This window comes from Oryctolagus cuniculus, chromosome 13 (genome assembly GCF_051225735.1).
Source record: "Oryctolagus cuniculus isolate XC-2025 breed Fujian yellow rabbit chromosome 13, ASM5122573v1, whole genome shotgun sequence".
Lineage (NCBI taxonomy): Eukaryota > Metazoa > Chordata > Mammalia > Lagomorpha > Leporidae > Oryctolagus > Oryctolagus cuniculus.
In genome coordinates, this window is record NC_142879.1 from 68,946,361 (window position 1) to 68,960,129 (window position 13,769).

Consider the following 13,769-nt stretch of genomic DNA (forward strand, 5'->3'; position numbering starts at 1 on the left):
CCTTGTCTGGTTCCAGACCTCAGTGGGAATACTTCCAACTTTTCCCCATTCGATAAGATGCTGGCCGTGGTTTGGTCATAAATTGCCTTGATTGGGTTGAGGAATGTTCCTTCTATACCCAGTTTTCACCATGAAAGGGTGTTGTATTTTATCAAATGCTTTCTCCGCATCTATGAAGATAATCATATGGTTTTTGTTCTTCATTTTGTTAATGTTATGTATCACACTGATTGATTTGTGAATGTTGTACCATCCCTGCATACCAGGGATAAATCCCACTTGTTCTGGGTGAATGAGCTTTCTGATGTGTTGTTGGATTTAATTGGTCAGAATTTTGTTGAAGATTTTTACGTCTATGTTCATCAGAGAAATTGGTCTGTAGTTCTCTTTCTCTGTTGTTGCATCTTTTTCACATTTAGGAATTAAGGTAAGCTCATAGAAAGAATTTTGGAGTATTCCCTCCCTTTCAGTTGTTTTGAATAACATGAGAAGAGTTTAAAGGTCTGATACAATTCAGCAGTGAAGCCATCTGGTCTTGCGCTTTTCTTTGTGAGAGGTTCTTTATTACTGATTCAACTTCTGTCTTGGTTATTGGTCTGTTTAGGTTTTCTGTGTCTTCCTGGCTCAATATAGGTAGGTTGTATGTGTCCAGGAATCTATCCATTTCTTCTGGGTTTCCCAGTTTGTTGGCATACAGCTCTTGGTAGTAGTTTCTAATGTATCTCTTTTAAAGTTTTATTTTATTTATTTGAAAGAGTTACAGAGAGTGGTAGAGAGAGAGAGAGAAGTCTCCCATCTGCTGGTTCACTCCCCAGATGGCCGCAATAGCCGGAGCTGCGCCAATCCAAAGCCAGGAGCCTCTTCCGGGTCTCCCACATTGGTGCAGGTGCCTAAGGACTTGGGCCATCTTGTACTGCTATCCCAGGCCATAGCAGAGAGCTGGATTGGAAGAGGAGCAGCCAGGACAAGAATTGGCACCCATATGGGATGCCAGCGCTTCAGGCCAGGGCGTTAACCTGCTGTGCCACAGCACCAGGTTTATTATATTAATGTGGTATCTTCTTAATTTCCTTTTTCGTCTCTAATTTTATTGATTTTGGTCTTCTCACTCCTTTTTTTGGTTAGTTGGGCCAATGGTGTGCCAATTTTGTTTATTATGGGGCCAGCTCTGTGACGTAGCAGGAAAAGCATCCCATATGGGTGCCGGTTTGAGTCCCGGTTGCTCCACTTCCCATCCAGCTCTATGCTGTCACCTGTGAAAGCAGTGGAGGATGCACCAAGTCTTTGTTCCGCTGCACCCATGTGGGAGACTTGGAAGAAGCTCCTGGCTCCTGGCTTCAGATTGGTGCAGCTCCAGCTGTTGCGGCCAGTTGGGGAGTGAACCAGTGGATGGAAGATATCTCTCCCTCCCTCCCTCCCTCCCTCCCTCCCTCCCTCCCTCCCACTGTGTAACTCTGACTTTCAAATAAATAAATAAATCTTTAAAAAATTTTTATTTATTTTTTCAGAAAACCAGCTTTTCATTTTGCTGATATTTGTGTTTTTTGTTTCAGTATTTTTGGTTTCTTCTCTAATTTTAATTATTTATTTTCTTCTACTGGTTTTGAGTTTGTTTTGCTCTTGTTTTTCTAGCTCCTTGAGGTGCATTGTTCATTTATTTGGTGCTTTTCCAATTTCTTGATGTAGGCACCAGTTGCTATAAACCTTCCCTTAACACTTCCCATGAGTTTTGATGTGTTGTACTGTAATCTTCATTTGTTTCTAGAAATTTTTTTATTTCTCTTTTTATTTCTTCTTTGACCCACTGGTCATTCAAGAGCATGTTGTTCAGTCTCCATGTGTTTATATATGTTATATATGTTCTAGAGATTCCTGAGTTGCTGGTTTTCCAGCTCCATTGTATTGCAGCCTGAGAAGATGCATGGTATGATTTTGATTTTTTTGAGTTTTCTGAGTCTTGCTTTATGACCTAGCATGTGGTCAATCCTAGAGAAAGTTCCATGCACTGGTGAGAAAAACGTGTATTCTGTGGCTGTAGGGTGGAAGGCTTTGTAGATATCTGCTAGGTCTATTTGGTATATAGTGTCCATTAGCTCTGTTGTTTCCTTGTTGATTTTCTGTCTGGTTGATCTGTCCATTGCTGAAAGTGGGATTTGAAGTCACACATTGCTATTGTATTTGATTCTATATCTCCCTTTAAATCCTTTAACATTTATTTTAAACAGCTAGGTGCCCTGTTAATTAAGTACATATACATTTATAATAGTCATATCTTCCTGTTGAATTGATCCCTTAATCATTATGTGTTAGCAGGAGAAAACCTCTTTGCAGAGTCCCCTCAGTTCTGCCTCACGCTGAAATTGACTTGGAAACAGTGTTCAGTGACGATGGACTGTAGCTTAAGTGACGTGGCCGTCCTCACACAGTGCATCTTTCTTGTTTGCTGTCATAAACGTGGTTCTGCTGCTGTCCTTCTCACCACTCCTCTGCCTCCACACTCCCTCATTCAGCTTATTGTGTGGTGGATGTTTCTAGAACACACCATGTTCTGTCCCATTCCAGGCCTTCTTACATCACATTGTCTATCTATATACCAGATGTCCTGATTGGCAGGTGTTAACCTATCCAGCAGATGTGAGTTAGGGTCCCCCCCCACCTCATAGCATCTTACATCCCCTTATTTCATTAATTACTTGTGATTGCCTGTTAACTTGAATGTTTCCTCTAGGGTCAGAGATGCCCCTTAAGTAAGGGCACAAAGTCATACTCAGCATTATAGATCTAAGATTCCCAGCACATAATAAATATACCAAAAGAATTTGACGCAACATGCACCATAATGAACATCATTGTCTTATTAACTGTATTTCTTTTTTTTTTTTTTTTTTTTTTTGACAGGCAGAGTGGACAGTGAGAGAGAGAGACAGAGAGAAAGGTCTTCCTTTGCCGTTGGTTCACCCTCCAATGGCCGCCGCGGCCAGCGCGATGTGGCCGGCGCACCGCGCTGATCCGATGGCGGGAGCCAGGAGCCAGGTGCTTTTCCTGGTCTCCCATGGGGTGCAGGGCCCAAGCACTTGGGCCATCCTCCACTGCACTCCCGGGCCACAGCAGAGGGCTGGCCTGGAAGAGGGGCAACCGGGACAGAATCCGGTGCCCCGACCGGGACTAGAACCCGGTGTGCCGGCGCCGCTAGGCGGAGGATTAGCCTAGTGAGCCGCGGCGCCGGCCTAACTGTATTTCTTTGAAAGGTAAGGAGAGAGAGCCAGGCAGACAGACAGACAGATAGAACTCCCTTTCATTGGTTCATTCCTTAAATGGATACTACAGTTGGGGCTGGGCCAGGCCAAAACTGGGAGCTAGGAGCTCAGTCTGGGTTTCCTACATAGGTGGCAGGGACCTAACCATTTAAGTCATCACCAGTTGCTTTCTAGTGTGCACATTAGCAGGAAGTTGGAAGTAGAAGTGCAAGTGGGACTTGAACCCAAGCACTCCCGTATGGGATGGGGATGTCCCAACAGTACCTTAACCACCAGGTCAGGTGCCCACCCCCCAAGTTACATCAGATGGCATCGTGCCCAGAAAATTTTCCCTTTTACCTCATTCATTGCTTATATGCTTAGTAAGGCCTAATGCATAATTGCCTATCTATTTTTAGTATTGAACTTATAAACCACCTGGGATTTAGTTTGGACAAAGAAGTGTAAATCATTTATATTCTAGTTGCCAGTGCTTCAACTTCCCTTCTTGGCTCTGGAGATTGAAACAAAACAGGAACTGAGGCGCTCAGTGGTGGTCTGTTAACAAAAGTCCACTGCTGCAGACAGTGAACCCAGGCCTTTCTTTGTTCTTTTGGCTTTGACCAATTTTTAAAAGGCTATTTAATTGTCCTTAGACTTTTCCTTGGTTTAAACGTCAGCTTCCATTTTCTAGCTTTGTCTCTGTAAGTTTGCGGTGTGCTTAGACTGTTTTCCAAGGCTTAGAAGCCATTGGTCCTGCACACATGTCACAGTTTCTGCTGGAAGGGAGTTCTCCGCAGGTACTTCATATTCTGTGCATGTCTTAATCTTCACTTTCTTATTTAATTGCACTTTTATTGTGCTGTCAAGTCTTACTTTTAAAGTCTCCATCCCATACAAACCATGTTCTTTTAATCCTTTGGGGTTCAACTTGTCTCTCTTTTTAATCTTATCTTTTTCTGGACTTTTTTTTAAAGACATTTGTTTATTTTGGTTGAAAGGCAGAGTTTCAGAGAGGAGAGGAGGGGAGAGACAGAGAGAGAGAGAGAGATCTTCTATACGCTGCCTGGGGCTGGGCCAGGCTGAAGCCAGGAACCTGGAGCTTTATCCAGGTCTCCCACATAAAGTGGCAGGGGCCCAAGCACTTGTGCTATCCTCTGCTGCTTTCCCAGGCAGTTAGCAGGGAACTTGATCAGAAGTGGGATAGCTGGGACTTAACTGGTGCCCTTTACCTGCTACAACACAGCCCCAGCTCCTTTTCTCTAAAGTCTGTCTTTTGGCCTGTGTCATGACACAGCAGGTTAAGCCACTGCCTGTGATCCTGGTGTTGCATATGGGTAATGATTCTAGCCCTGGCTGCTCCACTTCCAGTCAGCTCCCTGCTATTGTGCCTGGGAAGGCAGCAGAAGATGGCCCAAGGGCTTGGGCCCCTGCCAGCCATGTGGGAGACCCAGATGGAGTCTCTGGCTCCCAGTTTTGGCCTGGCCCAGTCCTGGCTGTTGGCAGCCACTTGGGAAGTGAACCAGCAGATGGAAGCTGTCCTTATTTGTCTGTGTCTCTACCTCTCTGTGTAACTCTGCCTTTTAAATGAATTGGTCAATCTGGTTTTTTTTTTTTTTTTTTTTTTTTAAGATTTATTTATCTTATTTGAAAGGCAGAGTTACCGGGGTTGGGGGGTCTTCCATCTGCTGGTTCACTCCCTAGATGGCCACAGTGGCTGGAGTAGGTGCAGGGCTCCAAGGACTTGGGCCATCTTCTACTGCCTTCTCAGGCCATAGCAGAGAGCTGGATTAGAAGTGGAGTAGCCAGGACTAGAACCAGTGCACATATGGGATGCTGGCACTGCAGGTGGCGGCTTTCCCCACTACGCCACAGCGCCAGCCCCCCCCCCCCATCTATCTTAAAAGCTGTCTTCCTTGAGTCTACAATCCCGTGTAACTACTCATTAGTCTTCTTTTCCACCTTAAAAATCGTAACCACTGGAGAAGTGTGGGTGGGGGGAAGACATTTGCTTTTTCCCTTTGGAAGGAGCCTCTTCATCACTGAAGATGGTAAGCAAACACGACAGAAACCTCCGTCCCGAAGATGCTGAAGTGAAAGCACCATGGGCAGGTGTTCTTCTCACTTCACGGAGAACGGTGGCGTTACCATGAGGGTCCAGCCCCTTGCTGCTCCCTTGCATGCTGTGTTAACTGGGCATTGGTGCCTTGCCCAGACGCTCTTGCAGGATGTCTGTGTGGACAGACGGGAGTGCTGTGAATAGGAATTATGCGCACGTGGCTAAGAATAGTACTTGAATGTTGCTGCTCCTTTCTTGGGCCTGCTCCGCTACTCCTTATGTTGGCTCTCTGTGAATGTTTTCCTGTTAGTTCAGGGGCATGGTAGGAGGTGTGCCGGCGAGGGTTGGGGTGGGGGTGGGGGAGAACTGGGCCTCCAGGGCACCCAGTCTGAGTGAAAGGCCTGCTCCACAAACAGTTGGGGCCCAGGAGCTCTGCTCTGTGAGGGTCTGCCTCCTGCTGCACCATCCCTGGGGACAGCCACGCAAAGGCCATCTGCATGGGGCCAGCCTCCTCACCCACTGTAGCACAGCAGCAGAAAACCTGGGAGGAGCAGATAGAAACATGCCACCTCCCCCTGTGGGAGCTGTGGCACAGGGAGGTGCAGATGGGTCCAGACCTGGCCCCACCCTGTGGAGGTGGCTGGGCGGGCTACGCAGTGTTCGGGATTCTGCACTCTTGGTGTACACTAACTTCTGGGTTCCTCACAGCGGCTGAAACAGCAGGTACTGTGATCCTCACCACTGGTGGATGAGCTGATGACGTCACTCGTAGAGGGTAGCACTCAACCAGCAAGAGAAGGCCCTGCCTCGGGTGGGTGATTGACACAGAAGTTAAGATACCACTTGGGTCCCTGCATCCCATAGCAGAGTGCTTAGTTTGGCTCCTCACTCCTCTGCTTCTTGTTTTCTTTTCTTTTTTTTTTTTTTTTTAAAGATTTGTATATTCATTTGAAAGACTGAGTGACAGAGAGGGAGGGAGGGAAAGCTAGAGAGATACCTTCCATTCACTGGTTCGCTTCCCAAATGGCCACAAGAGCCCAGAACTCCATCCAGTCTCCCACATGGGTGCCAGGGGCTCAGATGCTTGGGCTGACATCCATTGACTTCCAAGGCACATTTGCAGGGGGCTGGATCGGAAACAGAGTTCCCAGAACTTGAATTGGCACTCCCGATATGGGATGTCAGTGTCACAGGTGGCGTCTTGACCGGCTGTGTCAAAACACCGGCCCCCCCAGCTCCTCCACTTCTGATCCAGCTTCCGGCTCAGGCACACCCCAGGAGGCATCAAGTATTGGCTCAAGTCCTTGTGTTTCTGCCAAACCCAGAATGAGTTCCAGGCTCCAGGATTTGGCCTGGCCCAGCCCTGGCTATTGCAAGCATTTGAGAAGTGAACCAATGAATAGAGGCGTTCTCTCTGTTTATCGCTCACGCTCTCTCTCTCTTTCTCTGCCTTTCAAATCAAGTGACAATAGATAAATAAAAGTATATTTAACAAGGGCTTGTCTCTTGGCCACCATGCATCCCAGCAGCATGACCCAAGGAAGGACCACAAAGAAGGTATAGCTCATGGCTTGGGGAGACAGGAGTGAGCCGTGTCCCTGCACCTGCTGAGTGTGTGGGATCAAAGAGGATCTTACAGTTGTAGGCTCACCTGCCTTCAACCCCATGCTTCACCCCAAGCTGGGCCTGAATGCCTCAGGTGAGGTGGAAGGCAGAGGAAACCTGGCAGAATGAGTATCTCTTCAGTCTTGTGTGAAAAGTTAGACCCACTGCATGGGCTGTGTTAGGGTTTCCAGCAGGCGTGCCAGGGGGAGACGGCAGACTCTTACCCTGGGGTAATTCCCGGATAAAAATCAAGTTCATGGGTCAGCAAAACAGAGCCTGAGGGATGCACAGAAGCTCATGTGCTTCTTTCCCTCAAGCTAGTGACTGCCTCTCACCTGTCTCCCAGAAGGCAGCTGAGTGTGCCATGGGGAGCAGACACCTGGGGAGGATCCCCTGACTGCAAGAGAGAAGACCAGGTGTTTCCAGGCAAAGGAACCATGGGGGCCAGGCCCTCAGGCAGGGCAAGGGGTGGCCCTCAGAGTAACAGAATTTATTTACTTATTAAACATTTATTTTACTTATTTGAAAGGCAGTGGTGACAGATACACACACACACACACACACACACACACACACACACACACATATATATATTCTATCCACTGACTCACTTCCCAAATGTTCACATAAACTGGCACTGGGTCAGGTGGAAGCCAAGAGGCAGGAATTCTGTCCAGATCGCTCACATGGGTGGCAGGGGTCCAAGCTCTTTAGGCCATCATTTGCTGCCTTCCCAGATGCATTAGCAGGGAGCTGGATCAGAAGTGGAGCAGCCGGGACTCGAATCAGCACTAGGATATGGGATGCTGGCATCACAAGTGGTGGCTTAACCCTCTGCACCACGACACTGGCCTTGGGAACAGAGTTTAAAAGTCAAGGATGGCTGGGACTTGGGACTGAGAAGACCTGAGGGAAGGAGAGCATTTGAAAAACTGAGTCTTGTGGTGTGTTATTTATCTGAAAGGCAGAATCACGGAGGGGGACACACACACACACACACACACCATATATCTACTAGTTCACTCCCCAGATGCCCAAAACAGTTGGATCTGGACCAGGCTGATGCCAGGAGTCAGAAAATCCATCTGAGTCTCTCACATGGGCGGCAGGAACCCAAGTACGTCGGCCATCATCTGCTACCTCCCAGGTTGCAGTAGCAGAAAGCTGGATCTGAGTGGAGATGGGACTTGATCCCGGTCTCTCCGACTGCGGCCCAGGCAGCAGTTTAATCTGCTGCACCACAACACCCGTCCCCGAAAGAGGAGGCCTTAGGCCACACCTGGCTTCTCCTCCTAGGCCTTGACTCCAGATCTGCTCAGGATCTGCTCTGCACCCCTCCACCTTCTGGTTCCCAGCCGTCTCGGCTCAGGCTGCACAGCTTTCCCTCTCAGATCTGAATTCCCGGCTACCCTTTCCTTAGAAGGGATAGGATCTGTTCCCTGCCCTACCCCTCTCCAAATAATAATACTGATAGCATGAGAGCAGCACTTTGGAGTGGGGTCAAGTCTGTGCCTTCAGAGACTCCCTCTGCTGCAGTTGCACCATCAGAGCCATGTGGGTTCCCAGGCCTGGGTAGAGAGCAGACACCTGCTGCTGTGCTGTGAATTATAAGCCATAATAAGTTTGTGTATCTAGGTGAAATACTGGGTTAAAATCCTGATAACGGAGTGAGTGTTTATCATAGTGGTTATCCTAGCCAGGTAAGATGTCTGCATTCTGTTATCAGAGTGCCTGAGTTCAAGCCCCAGCTCTGGCTGCTGACACCAGCTCCCTGCTAATGCGCACCTTAGGAGGCAACAGACGATGACTCAGATACTTGGGCCCCTGCAACCAGTGTGGGAGACCCAAATGCAGGTCCTGGCTCCTGGTTTTGGTTTGGCCCAGCCCCAGCTGTTGCATGCATTTGGAGAGTGAGCTAGTGAATGAAGGATACCTCTTTCTCTCTCTCTCTCTCCCTGCCTCCAAAAAAAGAAAATTTTGCAATATTGTACTCTTAAGTAGACATAAAGAAAATCCCATTTGTAGAAGACACTCTAGCAGCAGCAGAACTTAAGCTTACCATTCATGAGGTGTCTAGCTAGTTAGGCTGGCCTGCAAACAACGCTGCTACCTGCCAGGAGCCTGGAGGCCTTCCCTGCTCCTGCCCACTGTTCACTCCTGGCCTTGCTGCCCTGTGCTCCCCACGTTGGGGTCTGAAGTATATAGTGTGACTTCTGGGCCCGTGCTTTCGCATCTCCTGATGTCCTTTTCCTCCTAGGTAGCCAGTGCTGGTTGCCAGACACACTAGGGTATTGTGCACTGGGTGAACACGTTCCCACTGAACTTTATCTGAGATGCAACCTAGTCACTGTCCACGCCTTAAGCTTGTCATTATGCTGCGAGGTTTTGTCAGAAGGTGGAACGCAGTTGATCGTAGGAGACCCAGAATGCAGCTTGCTGGCGTGCTCGTCTCTGACCTGCCTGGTCCATTCCCCATCATCTCACCTTGGGTCCTGAGAGTGATCGTGAGTCTCTGTGACACCAGGGCCGTGGAGAGGACTACACTGATGGTGCAGGAGAGCTTGTGGCAGGAATGCATGGAGACCTCTGGGTCCTCACAGCCGCAGCGTCGGGTGGCTCAGACTGCCCCCCAAGACAATCCTGCCCTGTCCCCGGGCCTTGAGCAGCCCATGACACCACCAAATCCTCTTTCTGCATTATGAGAGAAAACCCAGCTTCCTGTTGCTGCAAGTGGAGAGACACCCAAGCAACAGCAGCAGCGTCTCTAGAATGTGCTTTCCCACGATCCCCAAGTGCAGTGCGGGCCCCAGTGAGAACCTTGTCCAGTGCAAACCTGCAGAAGGCCAATGTGTGGCTGTTTGAGCTTCTGTAATTGCATTGCATTGTCATGGTGATTTGTTTCTAATAGATCCACTCCTTTAAGAACATTGTGTGGGTTTTATCCACTACAGCTGTATTCAGCAGCCAAGTGGCTCAAGGGCACACCTTTGCGTGTTCAGGAGAGTCATAAAAGTGCAGGGAGCTGCCGGAGGTTAGAGAGCCTGGTGTAGAGCTCTTGTGTCTCTTTGTCTCCCATTATCATCCCCCTTTAACATGATAGCACTCAGAAACAAACAAAAGAAGTAAGCTGGAGAGAAATGAGAATTCAGAGGGGCGATGTGATGGTGCAGTGGGGTAAGCCCCTGCCTGTGATGTCAGCATACCCAGTAAAATGCTGCTGGAGCCCGGGCTGCTCCACTTCAGATCCAGCTCCTGCTAATGCACCTGGGAAAGCAGCAGAGGATGGCCCAAGTGCTTGGGCCTTGCCATGCATGTGGGAGACTCAGATGGAGTTCCAGGCTCCTGGCTTTGCCTTGGCCCAGCCCTTGTCATTTCATCCAAGGTCGGGGGTGGTGGTGGCAGGAATTGTCATGAAAATGGACAATATGCCTTTAATCATGGAAGACTGAGCAGGCCGCCATGGTGCACACTGCTGTGAATCTCGATTTCCATGGTACAGGTTGGGTGTGGGCCGTAGGTGAGTATTTTTAACTGGAGCCCCTTCTGTCTGAGTGTTCGCTGTCAGGTTGGGTTTGCTGATGGGTGTGAATGTGTTGCATTCATTCCGCTCCTGGGTGCGACTTGCTTTGTGATTACTGAAATCTTGCTGTCTTGCTTCTTTGTGTGGCTTCCGTTGGTTCTTGTGCCTTCATTTCATTTTCCTGCAGAGGAAGCAGAGGTGGAAAGAGAAGGGGACACTTTGGATGTAACCCAGAGAGCAGGCGCTCCCACAGTGACTTGAGCCAGGAAGCTGTAGTCATGGCCTTGGAATTTCCTTCTGAGCCACGGAATGTCCTGGGTCAAAGGGCAGAGTGTGAGGTGCTGCTGTAATGCATCTGGCATCCTTGGGCTGTCCCTTGGGTCAAGGAAGCTCGTGCAGGCAGGACGTGCTGGGCGATGGAAGATGGTGGTCTTTGATCCTGCTTTGAATTCTGCAGGTTCTGTTTGATGATAAAGTTTTCAAGGACAGCGTTGCGGGTTGCTTGGAGAATAGTGGTTGTTTTCCTCAATAAAGGGTATCTTGGAACTGTTAAGTCCTGACTTTGGGGAATGCTGGTGTTATTATTTCTTTATTTTATCATCTGTTTTAAGTGTATCATTAAAATGAACATGGATCACAGCTTGGTAACTCATTTTGCACAGAGGCATCAACACACAGGCACTGGATTACCAAATTAGAAAAATGCCATCTGCAGGCCATGAACCTTACCCTAAACAGCTCTCCCCCAGTCCCTAATAAGTGTTCCTGATGGAATTTTCGTAGAAATTAGCCTTAGGAAACAGAAGAAATGTACTAGGACATGTGTTGATTGACTACTATTTGTTTTTTCTTTCTCAAACCACTTTGGTTTTTTTCTGAGTTCAGAATCACCCTGCAGTCATTTGTACAACCTCATTACATTTCTATAGAAATGTTATGCACAGTGGACTTTTGGAGCAGGTACTTATAGACTGTGGCACATAAGTTATTTGGCATGGAGCAAGGGAAGGGGGAAGGAGGATATCCAAAAAGTGGCTAAAAGGAAGAGACAGAAAAAGAAACTACATTTATCAAGGCAAAGGTGATTAGAAATACATGGAAATGGGATGGGCATGGTTTTGTAGTTGAAGAGGAAATCTTTTTTTTTTTTTTTTGGCAGGCAGAGTGGATAGTGAGAGAGAGAGACAGAGAGAAAGGTCTTCCTTTGCCGTTGGTTCACCCTCCAATGGCCACCGCAGCCGGCGCGCTGCGGCCGGCGCACCGTGCTGATCCGAAGCCAGGAGCCAGGTGCTTCTCCTGGTCTCCCATGGGGTACAGGGCCCAAACACTTGGGCCATCCTCCACTGCACTCCTGGGCCACAGCAGAGAGCTGGCCTGGAAGAGGGGCAGCCGGCACAGAATCCGGCGCCCCGACTGGGACTAGAACCCGGTGTGCCGGTGCCGCAAGGCGGAGGATTAGCCTAGTGTGCCGCGGCGCCAGCCATAAATCTTTTTTTTTTTTTTTTTTTTTAAGACTTACTTATTTGAGAGGCAGAGTTAGAGAGGTTTTTTTTTTTTTTTTTTTTTTTTTTTTTTTTTTTTTTTAGATTTATTTATTTATGGGGCCGGTGCTGTGGCGCAGTGGGTTAACCCCCTGGCCTGAAGTGCCGGCATCCCATATGGGCACTGGTTCAAGACCTGGCTGCTCCTCTTCTGATCCAGCTCTCTACTATGGCCTGGGAAAGCAGTAGAAGATGGCCCAAGTCCTTGGGCCCCTGCACCCGAATGGGAAACCCGGAAGAAGCTCCTGGCTCCTGGCTTCGGATTGGTGCAGCTCCAGCCATTGCAGTCAATTTGGGGAGTGAACCATCTAATGGAAGACCTCTCCCTCTCTCTCTGCCTCTCTTCTCTCAGTGTAACTCTGACTTTCAAATAAAAATGAATCTGTAGAAAAAAAGATTGATTTATTTGAAAGACAGTTACAGAGAGGCAGAAGCGGGGAGAGAAAGGAAAGAGAGAGAGAGGTCTTCCATCTGCTGGTTCACTCCCCATATGACTGCAATGGCTGGAGTTGAGTTGATTCAAAGCCAGGAGCCAGGAGCTTCTTCTGGGTCTTCAGGGGCCCAAGCACTAAGGTCAATTCTAACCACCTTTCCAGGGCATAATCAGAGAGCTGGATTGGAAGTGGAACAGCCAGATCACAAACTGGTGCCCATATGTGATGCTGGCACCGTAGGCAGAGGCTTAACCTGCTTTGCCCCAGCACTGGCCCCTTAGCAAATGTTCTTAACAGAGCACGTTTGTGGTTTTCCGACTCGTCTTTAAGACATGCCAGACCTTGAATCCCATCAGCTGCCATCTGGGTAGAGCAGCAGAACGGCTCAGGGCTGCCCTCCTTAGACGGTTCCAGTCTAGACCTCAGTCAGAAAAACACATCCACACCCTGACCTTGGTATCCTGCGCCTCTCTGTACAAAAGCAACTCAAAATCACCACTTGAAAGATTGGCATTGCTGGTTCAATGGTTATTTTGCAGGAAGACTATGCTCAAAGGGGGCGTTCCCTTGCCTCATTGAATGTTAGCCCCGCCCCCTTCCCATTGTGAATACACTAGGCTGTTGTAGATGGATACTGTCAAGTGTAGATCGATCTCTCTCTCTCTCTCTCTCTCTCTCCTCTCTCTCTCCTTCCCTCCCTCCCCCTTTCTCTCTTAAGATTTATTTTATTTGAAAATCAGAGTTACAAAGAAGAAGAAGGAGAGGCAGAGAGAGGTCTTCCACCTGCTGGTTCACTCCACAGTTGACTGCAACAGCTGGAGCTGTGCCAATCTGAAGCCAGGAACCAGGAGCTTCTTCCAAATTTCCCATGTGGATGCAGGGGCCCAAGAACTTGGGCCATCTTCTACTGCTTTCCCAGTCCATAGCAGAGAGCTGGACTGGAAGTGGAGCAGCCAGGACTCGAACTGGAGCCCATGTGTGATGCCGGCACTGCAGGCAGCGGCTTTACCCACTACACCACAGTGCTGGCCCCTGTAGATCTCTCTAAATCCTCCTCTCCAGAGTCTGAATCACTCGTGGTCACAGGCATCTTCCCATTAATTCTGCCTGCAGGGAGAGCACGTGTCAGCCACTCAATCTCGAGTATCCTGGCCTATGTGACAACTCTAATTCTCCGTTATAAATTAATACATTGGATTTTAGATCTTAAAATGTAGGCAATCTAAGAGAATTTTCTGCGAAAACTCTCAGACTCCATTTCCTGTGGCCGAGTTCGTACAGTGGCGTTCATCTTCCCAGATAAAAATAAAATAAAAAGAAACAGCGGGCTGAGTAATATTTGGATGGAGTAGGGTGGGGAGGAACCACCTGTAA

At 48.4% G+C, this 13,769-nt stretch overlaps 2 protein-coding genes across 9 annotated transcripts in view; one reads left to right on the forward strand and one right to left on the reverse strand.

Annotated features, from left to right (window-relative positions):
* The window catches only part of LOC149122648 (uncharacterized), a 28,276-nt gene extending 18,798 nt beyond the window's left edge, over positions 1–9,478 (reverse strand). Inside the window, exon 1 of the mRNA XM_089311940.1 lies at positions 9,385–9,478. Within this exon, the coding sequence (XP_089168066.1) occupies positions 9,385–9,478 (94 nt within the window). The remainder of the gene's footprint in view (positions 1–9,384) is intronic.
* Positions 1–13,769, forward strand: part of FRMD4A (FERM domain containing 4A) — a 644,478-nt gene that overhangs the window by 427,395 nt on the left and 203,314 nt on the right. The window lies entirely within an intron of this gene.